Source organism: Chiloscyllium plagiosum, unplaced genomic scaffold (assembly GCF_037043375.1).
Source record: "Chiloscyllium plagiosum isolate Xiang-an unplaced genomic scaffold, Cpla_swu_hap1 HiC_scaffold_2, whole genome shotgun sequence".
Taxonomy (NCBI): Eukaryota; Metazoa; Chordata; class Chondrichthyes; order Orectolobiformes; family Hemiscylliidae; genus Chiloscyllium; species Chiloscyllium plagiosum.
In genome coordinates, this window is record NW_028270140.1 from 118,249,986 (window position 1) to 118,266,572 (window position 16,587).

The 16,587-nt window shown below is 40.5% G+C and overlaps 1 protein-coding gene across 1 annotated transcript in view; it reads right to left on the reverse strand.

Annotated features, from left to right (window-relative positions):
- LOC122556198 (low-density lipoprotein receptor class A domain-containing protein 1-like) overlaps positions 1-16,130 on the reverse strand; it is a 42,281-nt gene extending 26,151 nt beyond the window's left edge. Inside the window, exon 1 of the mRNA XM_088000095.1 lies at positions 15,984-16,130. Coding sequence (XP_087856221.1) covers positions 15,984-16,019 — 36 coding nt within the window. The 5' untranslated portion in view covers positions 16,020-16,130. The remainder of the gene's footprint in view (positions 1-15,983) is intronic.
- Positions 16,131-16,587: the final 457 nt, after the last annotated feature.

Sequence of the window (16,587 nt, forward strand, 5' to 3'; positions counted from 1 at the left end):
TTTTATATATACTACATTGGACATGAGCTGAATTTCACAGATGAGGTGAGAGCAGCTTCCCTTGGAATCAAGGCTGCATTTGACCAAAAGTGGCAGCAAGCAGCTTCAGTAAAATTATGTTGAGGATAAAACTCTGTAATAAAGTTAGATGAATATAACTACCGGAGGTCAAACACCTCAGCCCCAAGATGTCACTAAGGGAGCTCCTCAAATAGGCGGCACGGTGGCACAGTGGTTAGCACTGCTGCCTCACAGCGCCAGAGACCCGGGTTCAGTTCCTGCCTCAGGCAACTGACTGTGTGGAGTTTGCACATTCTCCCCGTGTCTGTGTGGGTTTCCTCCGGGTGCTCCGGTTTCCTCCCACAGTCCAAAGATGTGCAGGCCAGGTGAATTGGCCATGCTAAATTGCCCGTAGTGTTAGGTAAGGGGTAAATGTATGGGTGCGTTGCGCTTCGGCAGGTCGGTGTGGACTTGTTGGGCTGAAGGGCCTGTTTCCACACTGTAAAGTAATCTAATCAAGGCAATGTCTGTGACCCAAACTGGTGTGATGGTAATGTCACTACATCAGCGATCCAGAACCCCAGACTAATGCTCTGCATTAAGGGTTATATCCTATCATGGCGAATGTTGCAATATGAATTCAACAAATATCTGGAATAAAATACTAGCTTTATGGCGACCATGCAACCATTGTCATAAAAATTCACCTGGTTCTCTTATGACCTTTAGGGAAGGAACATGTGACTCCATACCCACAGCAATGTGGTTTACTCTTAGCCATCCCCAATCTCCACGGTAACCAGTAAATATTAGTTAAGAGTCCTGACGGTATCTTATCCTACATCATATTCTTGCTGGCTCATGATTATATCAGTATCCTGATTATATGTTCAAGTCCCATACCATCATTCCTTCAGGAAACAATTGGAGATTTCCTAGAAACATTAATGCAAAAGATAAGGCTGAAGCATTTGCAACAATCCTCAGCCAGAAGTGCCGATTGGATCTTAGCCTCCTGCAGATGTCACCAGGACCACAGATGTCTGTCTTGGTCAACTGAATTCATTCTAAATGACATCAAGAACCAGCTAGAGACTAAGTGGCCTTAGAACATTCCAGCAATAATCCTGAACACTTATACTCCAGAACTTGCAGCACTCCAAGCCAACTTGTTCTAGAATAGCTAAAACACTGGTGTTTAACCAACAATTTTGAAAATTGCCCATAAAAAGAACAAATCTGACAGGCCAATTACTGTCCCCATCACCCTACTCTCAAACATTGGTACATTGATGCAAGTGATCACTGACAGTGCTATTAAGTAGCAATGCTCTTTAATAACCTGCTCACTGGTATTCAGTTGAATTCTGCCCATGTCACTCAGCTGCTGACCTCATTTTCGCTTTGGCCAAAACATGGAGAAAAGAGCTGAGTTTTTGAGGTGAGGTGAGAGTGCCTGACCTTGACATCAAGGCAACATTTGACCAAGTATGGCATCACGGAACCGTAGCTAAACTAGAGTTAATGGGAAATGGGAGGAAAATTCACCAGTGGTTTGAGTAATACCAGCTCAGAACAAGATGGTTGTAAATTATTTCAATCCCAGGACATCACCACAGGATTTCCTCAGGGTTAAGTCATTGGCCCAACCATCTTCAGCTACTTTATCAATGAACTTCCCTTCATCATAAGGTCAGAAGTGGGGATTTTCATTGGTGATTGCACAATGTTCAGCACCATTCATGGGACTCTTCAGGTACTAAAGCAGCCTGTGTCCACGTGCAGTAAGATGTGGATAACATCTAGATTTGGGATGATATGTGGCAAATAACATGCATGTCATATCAGTGCCAGACAATGACCAACTTCAATAAAAAAAATTCTAAATATCTCCCTTGATTGTCAAAGATATTGGAATCTCCGAATCCCCCTACTATCAACTTCCTGGGGATTATCATTGACCATAGACTGAACTAGCTGTGTAAATACTGTGGAAACAAGACCAGATCAAAGGCAGAACTTTCAGCTTAGAATAACCTACCTCTGCCTCCCCAGTATGTCAAGAGTATGGTGGAATATTCTCCACTTTCCAAGATAGGTACAATTCGAACAATGCTCAAGAAGCTCAACATCATCCAAGGAAAAGCAAACCCATTTGATTGGCAACCTACTCTCTTCATCACTGATACATAATAACAATGGTATGTACCATTTACAAGATGCATTGCAACAATTCAGCCAGGTCCCTATGACAATATCACCCAAATTTGTAATCATGACCACCGAGAAGGGCAAGATTATCAGATGCATTGGAACACTAGTATATTCAAGTTCTCCTCTAAGTTAACTATCATCCCGACTTTGAACTATGTCAACATTGCTTCAATGTTAGTGGATCAAAATGCGTGAACTCCCTTCCAAACAGCACAGTATGTATATTATGTAGCAATTTAAGAAGATACCTCACCACCATGTTCTCGAGGGCATTTAGAGATGGGCTTAATGCTGGTCCTGCCAGCGACACTCACATCCCATGACCAAATGAAAAGAAATTTTATTGTAGCTAAACATGTAGTACGTTATTCCAGACACGTGTCTAGTAACATGCACAAAGTTAAATGATGTAGCTTATTTTTATATAATTAAATCAGCATGTAATTATTTTATCTGTGTTAGTAAATAGTGGTGTATGGAGCAGTTAAATATCTCTTTGGGTGAGGAAAAGATTTCTTGATGCACTAGAATCATAAGCTATTTTCCAATGGTTGATCTCTGGTGAAAATGTTATCGTGCATGTTTCAAAAATTGGATCAAATATTTGCAACATATATCGTTGGACAAAATGGCTGGAAAAAGTTGTATTTAATTAGATTTAAAATGCTTTAGAGGTGCTTGAGGGTGTAAGAAATGCCATATCAATGTATTTACTAAATGCACCTCTGGGCTGCCTTGATTAAGATGCTGGGCCTCTGACAACTGGATGTCTGCCAGTTTAGAGCAGCTGATGGTTATTTTGTGCTGAGAGTGATCAACCCATGATGGTGCTTGAGACTGAATATCTGCAGGTCCCAGATTCAATTCTAACATTTGGCAATGAGTTCACTTCATTTTTAGGGCTATTGTGGCCTAGTATCCCTACCACTGGATCAGGAGCTCTGGTTCAACTCCCACCTGTTCCAGAGGAGTGTGGTAATGCCTCTGAACTGGTTGATTACAGAAAATATTAAAACATATTTATCAATCTGGATATCCGATCTCTCCTTCACGATTGATGGTCTACATTGCCCTTGACACACTTTGCATGCACATTACTCCATTGGCGAATAGGAGTGATTTACTGGTGGTGGTTAAGAGATGAAAAATACCATGGATGATTTGGTGAAGGGCAAAAACAAAAAACATTCAGCTGTGTAAGAGCATGTCTGCATATATTTAAGAACCACAAGACACTAGTGCTCTTGCAGTGTGCTGGTAGACTCCTTGCCCTTAAGCTAGAAGGTCCAACTTCAAGTCCCAATATACGCAGGAAGTGTATAATAATATTTCAGGTCAGGCTGGTTACAAATAATTTTGCCCCTGTGCGCATCTGATTCCTCCTTTAATTAGTCAAAGAGGGATTTTGTGGTGGGCTGATACAAAATAAAAATAGAGCTGGTTTCTAACAGTTCTAGTGGGTGAATGAATCAGAAAATTAGTAAATCGGTGGTGTGTTAAAAAACAAGCTGAATTCTTGTTTGTTATTTGATATTGGGTGATTGGGTATATTTAAAATAAAAAGCTGGTTTCTCAGAGATGGGCACCATGAGGGTTGGAGTGCATTATGATCCCAAGCAACTCCATTTTGATTTTGTCTCTCTGTCCCTACCTTTCCCTCGCTTTTGTTATTGTGCACTGCCCCGATGGGCTGTGCTTATAAACTGAAAAGTAAAACCAAGGCGGTGGAGTTCTTGTGGAGCAATGGTAGCATCCCTACTTCAGGCCAGAAAGTCCAGGTTCATGTCCCACCTGCCCCAGATATCTGTCATAACATTTCTGAAGAGGTTGATTAAAATAAAATTGATCCAAGATACTTAGTCACAAGAAGGATATTGTCAACCACAAAACCTGGGCCCAAGTCTGAGTGTTTGCTGAGGGTGAATACAACAAAGTTATAGATTGACTCTTAGCTAATTCTGCTGAAAACAAACCTGTTAAAGAAACTTAAAATGGAAGGGAGAATTGAAAAAATCAGAGAGCGTTTAAAATGATCATTGAAACCTTTTTGAAAGTTAAAGGGCATTCTTTGTTCAGAGGTATCCCTTTTGTCTGAGTCAGGAGATTTCAAGTCCCACCTCAGAGACTGGAGCCCATGAAATGTGTTGATATTTCAGTGCAACAATAAAGGAGTACTGTACTCCTGGTTACATAGGATGAAACCACGTGGTGTCCACTAGTTTCCTAGAAGCCTTTTTTGACTGGTAGGCACTTCAGGATATATTAGCTAGGATTTCAAGGACCGTGAAGCAGTGATTGCAACCACCTCAGAGAAAGTTAAAAATCACACAACACCAGGTTATAGTCCAACAGGTTTAATTGGAAGCATATTAGCTTTCGGAGCGACGCTCCTTCATCAGGTGATTGTGGAGGGCTCGATCGTAACACAGAATTTATAGCAAAAATTTGCAGTGTGATGTAACTGAAATTATACATTGAAGAATTGATTGTCTGTTAAGCCTTTCATCTGCTAGAATACAGTGATAGTTTCACTTCTTTCATGTGTAAATCACAAAACCCTTTTTTTTAAAAGTTGCATTCTCAGGTTAGCTGTTAACAATGGTGATAGCTAGACAATATGTTGAAGGTGTTAGTCCCCTGTGTTCTCTGTCTATGACCTGATGTTTAGATTGATTCCAATCTAAACAGTGAGATAGCAGAGTTTTACATAAATTCATGCAGTTTTTGAGCTCAGAGTTCTACATGAATGTATGTGGTTTTTGAGCAAAGTGCAATGTAACTCTGCAAGTACAAATTCACCACATAAAATATATGTGTGCATGTGGGTCTTTGTCTGTCTGTGTGTCTGTCTGTCTGGGGTGGGGGTTGTGAGTGTGAGAAAGTGTGTGTGTGTGTAGTGAGTGCAGAGTGTCTTAAGTCTGGAGGGGGTGCATGTGTGGAAGTCTGTGTGTCTATAAGGGTGTGTGTGGGTGTTTGTGTGCGCGTCTGTGTGTATCTGTGCCCGTGTGTATGTGAGAGTGTGTGTCTCCTGCACACACACACACACTCTCACATACACACGGACACAGATACACACAGACGCGCACACAGACACCCACACACACCCTTATAGACACACAGATTCCCACACATGCACCCCCTCACAGACCTAAGACACTCTGCACTCACTACACACACACACACACTTTCTCACACGCACAACCCCCACCCCAGACAGACACACACACAGACAGACAAAGACCCACATGCACACATATATATTGTGTGTGGTGAATTTTTTTGGTACTTTCAGAGTTACATTGCACTTTGCTCAAAAACCACATACATTCATGTCGAACTCTGAGCTCAAAAGCTGCATGCATTTATGTAAAACTCTGTTATCTCACTTTTTACATTGGAATCAATCTAAACATCAGGTCATAGACAGAGAACACAGGGGGCTAACACCTTCAACATATTGTCTAGCTATCACCATTGTGAACAGCTAACCCGAGAATGCAACTTTTAAAAAAAGAGTTTTGTGATTTACACATGAAAGAAGTGAAACTATCACTGTATTCTAACAGATGAAGGCTTAACAGACAATCAATTCTTCAATGTATAATTTCAGTTACATCACACTGTAAATTTTTGCTATAAATTCTGTGTTATGATCGAGCCCTCCACAATCACCTGATGAAGGAGCGTCGCTCCGAAAGCTAGTGTGCTTCCAATTAAACCTGTTGGACTATAACCTGGTGTTGTGTGATTTTTAACTTTGTACACCCCAGTCCAACACCGGCATCTCCAAATCATGACCTCAGAGAAAGCTTTTCATACAGATTTAGAGATCCCTTGGAATTCCCTGTAAGTTTGACAGTAGAGCAAGTTCAGATGATGTTCAGATATCCATCAAGCATGATCACATTCAAACATTCTCATAAAGAGCAAAGCAAAAAAATAAAATGGACTGAGTTTTAAATTTTGAATTAAAATTTTACAGAATGTGAATTAAAGGATTATAATATAAGATGAAATAACATAAACAAATTTTAAAACAATTTTTAAAAAATGTTAATATTTATGTAAGAGACATTTTTTCTATAAACTGAAATAAGTGTAGAACTGCTTTCTAACTGAAGTAGTGGGGGAATTTTTCAACTTGAAAATGAAGTGCTGTATAGTTTTGACTTGTACAATATAACATTACTTTTTGAAGCAGTGAGGGAGGGATTCCAGACTGAATGGGCACCAAGAGTCATTTGAGAGGAAACTCGACTTGATGACAAGCCTCTGATCGGTGAGCTGCAGAGCGTTAAATGATGTAAATGTGAGGGCAGCAGAGAGAATCATCGAGAGCCTGCAAACTGAAAGCATCCATCTCTCTTCTCTCCCATACCTCTCTCTAATTGGAATATAGATCAAAAAACAGAGAAAGCTTAAAAGTAAGAATTATAATACAAAAGATTTAGGATCATCCAATCAACTATTGAACTGAACATTAATCATCACCCGACAGACAGAGTATGTCTCCATTGCTAAAGATTAAAGAAACTATATGAGACAATTTAATCAATCCTTAAAATCCAGACTTTGACTTCAGAACTTTGTTTATCGTGTCTATATTTTTTCCTCTCATAGTATCTGTGTCAAACAATTTGCTTCTTTTCTGTCTTAGTCATGATTGATTGCGTGTATTGGGATGTTTGAAGGGCTATAGTTTAAGCAGTATAGAGTCATAGAGATATACAGCACAGAAACAGACCCTTTGGTCCAACCCGTCCATGCCGACCAGATATCCCAACCCAATCTAGTCCCACCTGCCAGCACCCGGCCCCTATCCCTCCAAATCCTTCCTCTTCATATACCAATCCAGATGCCTTTTAAATGTTGCAATTGTACTAGCCTCCACCACTTCCTCATTACATACACATACCACTTGCTGCGTGAAAACATTCCCATTAGGTCTCTTTTATATCTTTCCTATCTCATCCCAAATCTATGCCCTCTAGTTTTGGACTCCCCAAACCAGGGAAGAGACTCTGTCCATTTATCTTATCCATGCCCTTCATGATTTTATAAACCTCTAGAAGGTCACCCCTCACACTCTGACACTCCAGGGAAAACAGCCCCAGTCTATTCAACCTCTCTCTATAGCTCAAATCCTCCAACCCTGCCAACATCATTGTAAAATCTTTTCTGAACCCTTTCAAGTTTCACAACAATTTTCCGATAGAAAAGGGAGCAGAATTGCAAGCAATATTTCAAAAGTGGCCTAACCAATGTCCTGTACAGCCGCAACATGACCTCCCAATTCCCATACTCAATATTCTGACCAATAAAGGAAAACATACCCGCAAACGCCTTCTTCACTATCCTATCTACCTGCGACTCCACTTTCAAGGAGCTATGAACCTGCACTCCAAGGTCTCTTTGTTCAGCAACACTCCAGAGGACTTACCATTAAGTGTATAAGTCCTGCTAAGATTTGCTTTCCCAAAATGCAGCAGCTCGAATTTATCTGAATTAAACTCCATCTGCCACTTCTCAGCACATTCGCCCATCTGGTCCAGATCCCGTTGTAGTCTGAGGTAACATGCTTCGCTGTCAACTACACCTCCAATTTTGCTGTCATCTGCAAACTTACTAACTATACCTCTTATGCTCGCATCCAAATCATTTATATAAATGATGGGTATAGTAATAGAATTTTTTTTTTCTTTTCTCTGTTGTTGTGCTAAAGTTGTGTTATAATGAATTGTTATTTTTCTGCCACTGATTAAAGATGGTGTAAATTGTTTTTGTCTTAAATAGCAGTGAATTAGGCAAATTGGTCATTTTAGTTGTCTAATTGGGATTTATACATTTTGGATGGCTGAACAGTGGGGCACTATTATTGGAATACCTCTCTCAGTTAAGTCATGACATCAATCAGAATGGAGAAATTTGATATTCTACAAATATGAAAATTGTTATTTTTACAGTCAAGCTGCTCAGGAGTAATCGTGAATTTAGCATTTATAGTTCCAGTTGATGTTAATACTGGATATGGTAGACTTTAGAATGAAACCTGGGTTGTGTCATTAAAAACTTTACTAAAAATGTATGTGAACAGCCAGGTCTCCAGACTCCCCAACATCAAACCCACAAAAATAACAGTAGAAAAATAAACTAAGACAAGTTGAAGCAGCAGCAGGAGCAGAGTGATCCTTGGGGTGAAGGGCACAGTGAAAGTACCAGTGAAATAATTGATGCATTGGTTTTTTATGTTTGTAAATTCATTAGGTTCAGAAAGGAATTCTTATTCAATCTTATTCAAAAAGTAACAAACAGAAAGTAGATATCTACAGGCCAGTTAGCGTAACATTTGACAAAGGTAAAATTGTAGAAGCTATTGTTAAACATATTATATCAGGGCAATTGTACAATTTTAAGATAATCAGGCAGAACCAACGTGGTTTTGTCAAAAGGAAATCATGTTTAACTAATTTGTTGAACTCTTTGAACAAGTAACTTATGTTGTGGACAAATGGGAACCAGTGATTACCAATAGGTGGCATATCAATGGGTATTGCAGAAATTAAAAGCTCATGGTATTGGGGGTCACATATTGGCAAGGAAAGAGGTTTAGCTGCCTAACAGGAAGTAGACAGTAGGAATAATTGGGTCGTTTTCAGGTTGGCAGAATGTCACAAGTGGTGTGCCAAGGTGTTTTGTCCTGGGCCCTCGACTCTTTACAATTTATATAAATGAGTTGGATGAATGGCCTGAAGGAATGTAAATTTGCTGATAACACAGATAGGAAAGTGAGTTGTGAGGGACACATAAGGAGCTAACAAAAGGATATAGATAGGCTAAGTGAGTTGGCAAAGGTATTGCAAATGGTGTATAATGTGAAATGGTGAAAATGTGAAATTGTCCATTTTGACAGAGAAAAAAAGAAGCAATGATCTAAATGGCAAGAGGTTACAAAGCTCTGAGATGCAGGGAAGTCTGGGTGTCCTAGTGCAAGATTCACAGCAGGCTATTATGCAAGTACAGCAAATAATCAGGAAAGCTGGGTTAGGTTTTATTGCAAGGGGAACTGAATGCAAGAGTAGGAAGGTTATGCCTCAACTGTACAGTGTATTGGTGAGACCTCATTAGAGTACTGTACTTACAGAAGGAATTCCTTGGAAACAGTTCCAAGAAAGTTCACTAAATTAATACATGGAATGAATAGATTGCCTTATGAGGAAAGGCTGGTCAAGCTAGGCCTGTATCCTCTGGAGTTAGAAGAGTTAGAGGTGACTTAACTGAAACATAATATCCTGAGGGGACTTGACTGGGTCGATATGGAAAGGATGCTTCCTCTTGTGGAAGAATCTAGAACTAGGAATCATAGTTTAAAAATAAGGGGTCACCCATTTGAGACAGCTGAAGCAAAATATTTTCCCTCAGAGAATTGAGAGTCTTTGGAATGCCCTTCCTCAAAAGGCAGTGGATGCAGGATCTTTAAATATTTTTAAAGCACATCGAATGAGTCTTGGTTAAGTGAAGAGATTAAAGATTATCAGAGGTATGCAAGAATGTACAGCTGAGATTAAAAATCAGATCAGCCATGATCTCAATGAATGGTGGAGCAGGCTTGAAGGGCTGAATACCCTACTCTTGTTCCTTGTTATTATGTTTCTATGTCCCCAACCCCTTCTTAACACAAAAAAATGTAAAATATGAATTAAACTTAAAAGTTGTACAATTTTCATAACAGTATGCATTAAAAAAATCCTGTTATGCTTGATACAACAAGGACTATTTTACAGCGGGACTATTAGCATAGACAGGCCAGTTCTTGTCAATTCAGTGATTTCTACTTGACTGCAGACTGGGGGCACTTTAACAGGGCACCCAGGGTAGAAAACAGAATCACTGACAGCAGATTCCTGATTTTCATCAACTGCACATGCACTGACCACTGAACTTGCAGTCACCTTCAAAGAATTAATAGTGGCAAGTTCCAACAGTTTTTCTGTCAGTAAAGCTGAACCATTCTTTTAAATCAATAAGGGAAATACCATTTTTATTCATTTATTTTGAGATTTTCATTCATCAACACTAGCACTTTTACTTGTATTTGCCCAAGATGAAACATTTATTGAGAATTGATTATATTGTTGAATTGAAGAATCTTGTCACTTCAATGGTTTGCATTGTTGGTGATCCTGCCTTAAGACAAAAAAAAACTAAAACTCCAACAGCTTTCCAGGGTAGATATAAATAAAGCCCATGGCAGTTTTGATGAATGGAATAGTCCTAGTTCCTGGCCAATACTTTACCTTCAACCAACACCACCAGAAAGAAATGATCTGGTAATTTATCTCATGGATCTTGTTTACCTATTTTACAACAGTGACATTGCAAAGTTATTTCATTGTCTACAGCTTGCTTTGAAACTTTGAATTTAGAAAATGCATTGAATGAATACAAGTTTTTGCATTTCTAAAACAGTCAATAGAACAAAAAACAAAGAAAATTACAGCACAGGAACAGGCCCTTCGGCCCGCCAAGCCTGCGCCAATCCAGATCCTCTATCTAAACCTGCCGCCTATTTTCTAAGGATCTGTATCCCTTTGCTCCCTGCCCATTCATGTATCTGTCTAGATACATCTTAAATGATACTATCGTTCCCGCCTCTACCACCTCCACTGGCAACACATTCTGGGCCCCCACCACCCTCTGCGTAAAGACCCCCTAAACCTTTCCCCTCTCACTTTGAACTTGTGATCACTAATAATTGAGTTTCATAGTCTGGGAAAAAGCTTCTTGCTGTCCACCCTGATTATACCACTCATGGGGACCTCAATCAGGTCCCCCCTCAACTTCCATCTTTCTAATGAAAATAATCCTAATCTATTCAACCTCTCTTCATAGCTAGCATCCTCCGTACCAGGCAACATCCTGGTGAACTTCCTCTGCACCCATTCCAAAGCATCCACACCTTTTGGTAATGTGGCAACCAGAACTGTATTCCAAATGCAGCCAAACCAAAGTTCTATACAACTGTAACATGATCTGCCAATTCTTGTGCTCAGTACCCTGTCCAATGAAAGAAAGCATGCTGTATGCCTTCTTGACCACTTTACTGATCAGTGTTGCCACCTACAGAGAACAATGGATCTGAACGCCCAGATCTCTCTCTACATCAATTTTCTCCAGGACCTTTCCATTTACTGTATAGTTTGCTCTTGAATTGGATCTTCCAAAATGCATCATCTCGCATTTGCCTGGATTGAACTCCATCTACCATTTTTCTGCCCATCTCTCCAACCTATCTATGTTCTGCTGTATTTTCTGACAGTCTCCTTCACTATCTGCCACTCCACCAATTGTGGCATCATCTGCAAATTTGCTAATCAGGCAACTGATATGTTCCTCCAAATGATCTACATATATCACAAACAATAGTGGTACCAGCACGGATCACTGTGGAACACAACTGGTCATAGGTCTCCATTTTGAGAAACTCCCTTGACTACTACTCTCTGTCTCCTGTTGCCCAGCCAGTTCACTATCCAGCTAGCTAGAACACCCTGGACCCCATGCAACTTCACCTTCTCCATCAGCCTACCATGGTGAACCTTATCAAATGCCTTACTAAAGTCCATGTATATGACATGTACAGCCTTTCCCCCATCAATCAACTTTGCCATCTCCTCACAGAATTCTATTAAGTTTGTAAAACATAAAACCTTCCCCGCATAAATCTATGCTGCCCATTACTGCTAAGCCCATTTTCTTCCGAATGGGAATAGATCCTATCCCTCAGTACCTTCTCCAGCAGCTTCCCTATTACTGATGTCAGTCTCACTATCTATAATTACCTGGACTATCCCTGCTACCCTTCTTAAACAAGAGGACAGCATTAGTAATTCTCCAGTCCTCCAGGATCTCACCCATATTCAAGGATGCTGCACAGATATCTGTTAAAGTCCCTGCTATTTCCTCTCTCGGTTCCCTCAGTAACCCGGGGTAGATCCCATCTGGACCTTGTCTACCTTAATGCCTTTTAGAATACCAAAACTTCCTCCTTGAGGTCGACTTGACCGAGAGTACTCAAAGATCTATCCCTAACCTCAACATCCGTTATGTCTCTCTCCTCGCTGAATACTGATGCAAAATACACATTAAGAATCTCACCCGTTTTCTCTGACTCCACGCATAAACTTCCCTCCTTTGTCGTTGAGTGTGCCAACTCTTTCTCTAGTTACCCTCTTGCTCCTTATATATGGGAAAAAGGCTTTGGGATTTTCCTTAATTTTGTTTGCTAAAAAAAAATCTCATGATCCCTTTTAGCCCTCTTAATTCCTCATTTCAGATTGGTCCTACATTCCTGATGTTCTTCCAAAGCTTTGTCGGTCTTCAGTAGCCTAGTCTTTATGTACTCATCCTTTTTCTTCCTAGCTATTCTCACAATTTCACCTGTCATCTATGTTCCCTAACCTTGCCATTTCAATCCCTCATTTTCACAGGAACATACTTCTCCTGAACTCAAATCAACCTCTCTTTAAAAGCCTCTCACATAATCGAATGTGGATTTACCTTCAAACAGCTGCTCCCAATCTACATTTCCCAGCTCCTGCTTAATTTTGGTATAGTTGGCCTTCCCCCAGTTTAGCACTCTTCCTTTAAGACCACTCTTGTCTTTGTCCATGAGTATTCTAAAACTTATGGAATTGTGATCACTATTCCCAAAGTAATCCCCTACTAAAACATCGACCACCTAGCTGGGCTCATTGTCCAACAACAGGCCCAGTATGGCCCCTTCCCGAGTTGGACTGTTTGTATACTGGTCTGGAAAACCCTCCTGGATCCTCCTTACAAATTGTGCTCCTTCTAGACCTCTAACACTGAGTGAATCCCAGTCAATGTTGGGAAAATTAAAATCTCCTATCACCACCACCCTGTTGCTCCTACATCTTTCCATGCTCTGTTTACATATTGGCACCTCTATCTTATGTTCATTGCTGGGATGCCATAGCCCCAACATTGTTATCGCACCCTTCCTATTTCTGATCTCTGCCTTGCTGCTCAAGTCTTCCATAGTGCCCTCCTTCAGCACAGCTGTGATACCCTCTCTGACCAGTTATGCAACTCCTACACCCCTTTTACCTCCCTCTCTATCCCACCTGAAGCATCAATATCCTGAGATGTTTAGCTGCCAATCATGCCCTTCCCTCAACCAAGTCTCAGTAATAGCAATAACATTATGCTCCCAGGTACTAATCCAAGCCCTAAGTTCATCTGCCTAACCTACTATACTTCTTGCACCTCAGACCACTAGTCCCTTTGCATTCATCATCTGCACCCTGCCTCCTCTTCTCCTTACTCATGCTGACTTCTTTATCTAGTTCCTACAGGCTTTAGTTACTACCTCCTTCCTGACCACTAACCTTCTCATTTGGTTCCCAATCCCCTGCCACATTAGTTTAAACCCTCCCCAATAGCGAAAGCAAAAGCGCCCCCAAAGACATTGGTTCCAGTCTGGCCCAGGTGGAGACCGTCCAATTTGTAATGGTCCCACCTCCTCCAGAAGCAGTCCCAGTGCCGCAAAAATCTGAACCCCCTCCTTCCTGCATCATCTCTCAAGCCATGCATTCATCCTGCTTATTCTATCATTCCCAACCTGCCTCATGTGTGGCATTGGTAGCAATCCTGAGATTACTACCTCTGAGGTCCTACTTTTTAACTTGGTTCCTAACTCCCTAAATTCTGCTTGTAGAACCTTATCCCTTTTTTTTACCTATATCACTTGTGCCAATATACACCACGGCAACTGGCTGTTCACCCTCGCCTTTGAGAATGATTTGGAGATGCCAGTGTTGGACTGGGGTGTACAAAGTTAAAAATCACACAACACCAGGTTATAGTACAACAGGTTTATTTGGAAGCACTAACTTTTGGAGTGCTGCTTCCAAATAAACCTGTTGGACTATAACATGTTGTTGTGTGATTTTTAACTTTGAACCCCGTGAGAATGTTCTGCAGCCAATCCGAGACATCTCTGACTCGTGCACTTGGGAGGCAACATACCATTCGGGAGTCTTGTTTTCGACCACAAAACCACCTATCTACTCCCCTTGTAATTGAATCCCCTATGACTATAGCCCTTCCACTCTTTTTCCTGCCCTTCTGTACAGCAGAACCAGCCAAGGTGCCATGAACCTGGCTACTGCTGCCTTCCTCTGGTGAGCCATCTCCCCCAACAGTGTCCAAAACAGTATACCACAGGGGACACCTGCATTGCCTTCCTGCTCTTTCTCTGCCTTTTGGCCACCCATTCCCTTTCTCCCTCAGCAATCCTAATCTGCAGTGTGACCAAATCACTAAGAATGCTATCCATGACCCCCTCAGCATCGCGTATGCTCCAAAGTGAGTCCATCTGCAGCTCCAGAGCCATCATGCAGTCTAACAATAATATTTGTAAAGGTAGATTATGGTGCACAATTGACATTGAATATTTTTGGCCCATATTTTACAGACAATGAGAAAGGAATAGTGAAAAACAGTGCTCACCACAAACCCAAGAAAAGCTGTTCACACAGTTTTATCCAGCTCTAGTGAGCACATTTCATATTTTCTGGTGTCATATTGAATCACTTTCTGCAGGAAATCTGAGACATTTCTGAAGAGGACAAGAAGCAGGATGACTGACCAATCACTATGACAATAGGGAGGAAATAAAAAGGCAGAAAATTTAGTGAATTTAAATAGTTGTAGAGAAAACAAAGAATTGGGATCTAAGGGACTAGGGGAGAACATTAAACAGAGGGGAAAAAAACAGGGAGAAAGTGGCATGATGGTAATCGAAAGGCTGGGGCTAACAGTTTGGGAATATAGTGTTCATTGGATAGACATTTGGATGAGAATGGAATTGTATAGGTTAGATGGGCTTCAGATTGGTTCCACAGGTTGGCACAACATCAAGGACTGAAGGGCCTGTACTGCGCTGTAATGTTCTATGTTCTATAGGTTCAAATGCTCCTATCTGGTTACTAATGCACTATAAAGGATGGTCATCTGCAATCTTTACATGGTTTGGTCTAGACTTGACTCTAGACAAAGAACAATATGATTGACTATTGGCTATCTCTTCCAAAGAAGTTAGATTGAGTTAAAAATATTAACTCTGTTTCTCTCCCCACTGCCAAAGCTGTTGAATTTCTCCAGCATTCTCTGCTTTTATTAAGAAAGGGCAGAGCTGGTCACTAAACATTCCCAGATAAGGGTGTTCAGAAATAGCAGGACTAAAGGAGGAAGGCTGGCATTATTGGTTCAGGTTAGAGGGGTAACAGAATTAACCAAAGACAGAATTATCAAATTGGCACTAAAAACAATTCTGATCAATGCTACTATTTTGAAGCTTCCATAGAAGTGTCATCTTGCTAATTTCAGTTCAATTGTTTCCAAGATGTGGGTTTTAACACGCCTTTGTGATCCCCTATGATTGCCAATGTTGTTCTTTTTGTGATTGAGCGTGGATCCATGATATAGAAACGACTTTTTAATTGAACATTAAAAATGTTTTGATAAAAAAAACACCTTTACCACTTACATTTCAAGAACATTCACTCTTAAGTTGACTTATGAAACCTAGTTAAATAGCATTGCCAGACTGAGATGCAAAGGATTTCGTTGATAATCCCGTTGGTTCATAACGTCAGTTGTGAAGAAACAGCAACACTTGATCTTATGGTTAATAAACGGAACTTTTAAAGTTGCAAGCACGAATACTTTTGAAGTAAACACGTTACCTTGAATCGCAACGGAGTAATTCTATTTGAACTCATTGCACACCAGCAGATGATGTGTGTTATCACAAGTATAACACCAAGAAGAAAGCAAAAAGTGTGTTCTTGTCGTGGAACCAAGGTAAAGCCGTTGAGCTGTGTCGATTTGTATACTCCACCCAGGTCTTTGCCAAGGAACCTACTTTCATTCGTCACCCAGCAACGCATAAACTTTTCCGCAAGATTACTTACCTGTACAAGGTCGTGAAAGGTACAGCAAACACTCGAGAACGAGGCGCCTGTAAAGAATCTGAGCCTTTTGAAATAGAAGCTTGGAATTAGAAAATTGAAATCCACGAGAAATTAGTAGAATTTTAAACCAGCAAAGTTACAAATCCTTACTCTGCATACACTGCTGAAATCTGAGTGTAAATTCTGGTCCAATCCTGTGTGCAATGTTGAGAAACCAGAAAAATTGAGTTAATAATAGCCAAATCATGCAAATCGCTTCCAAATGTAACGGCAGGAGAAAAGGGACGCAATTGCAGAATCCGATCTCTTAAGGACTGTATAATTTCTTGAAATTCATGAATCATAAAAAAAACTTGCTCAGCCATGTAAATCAGAT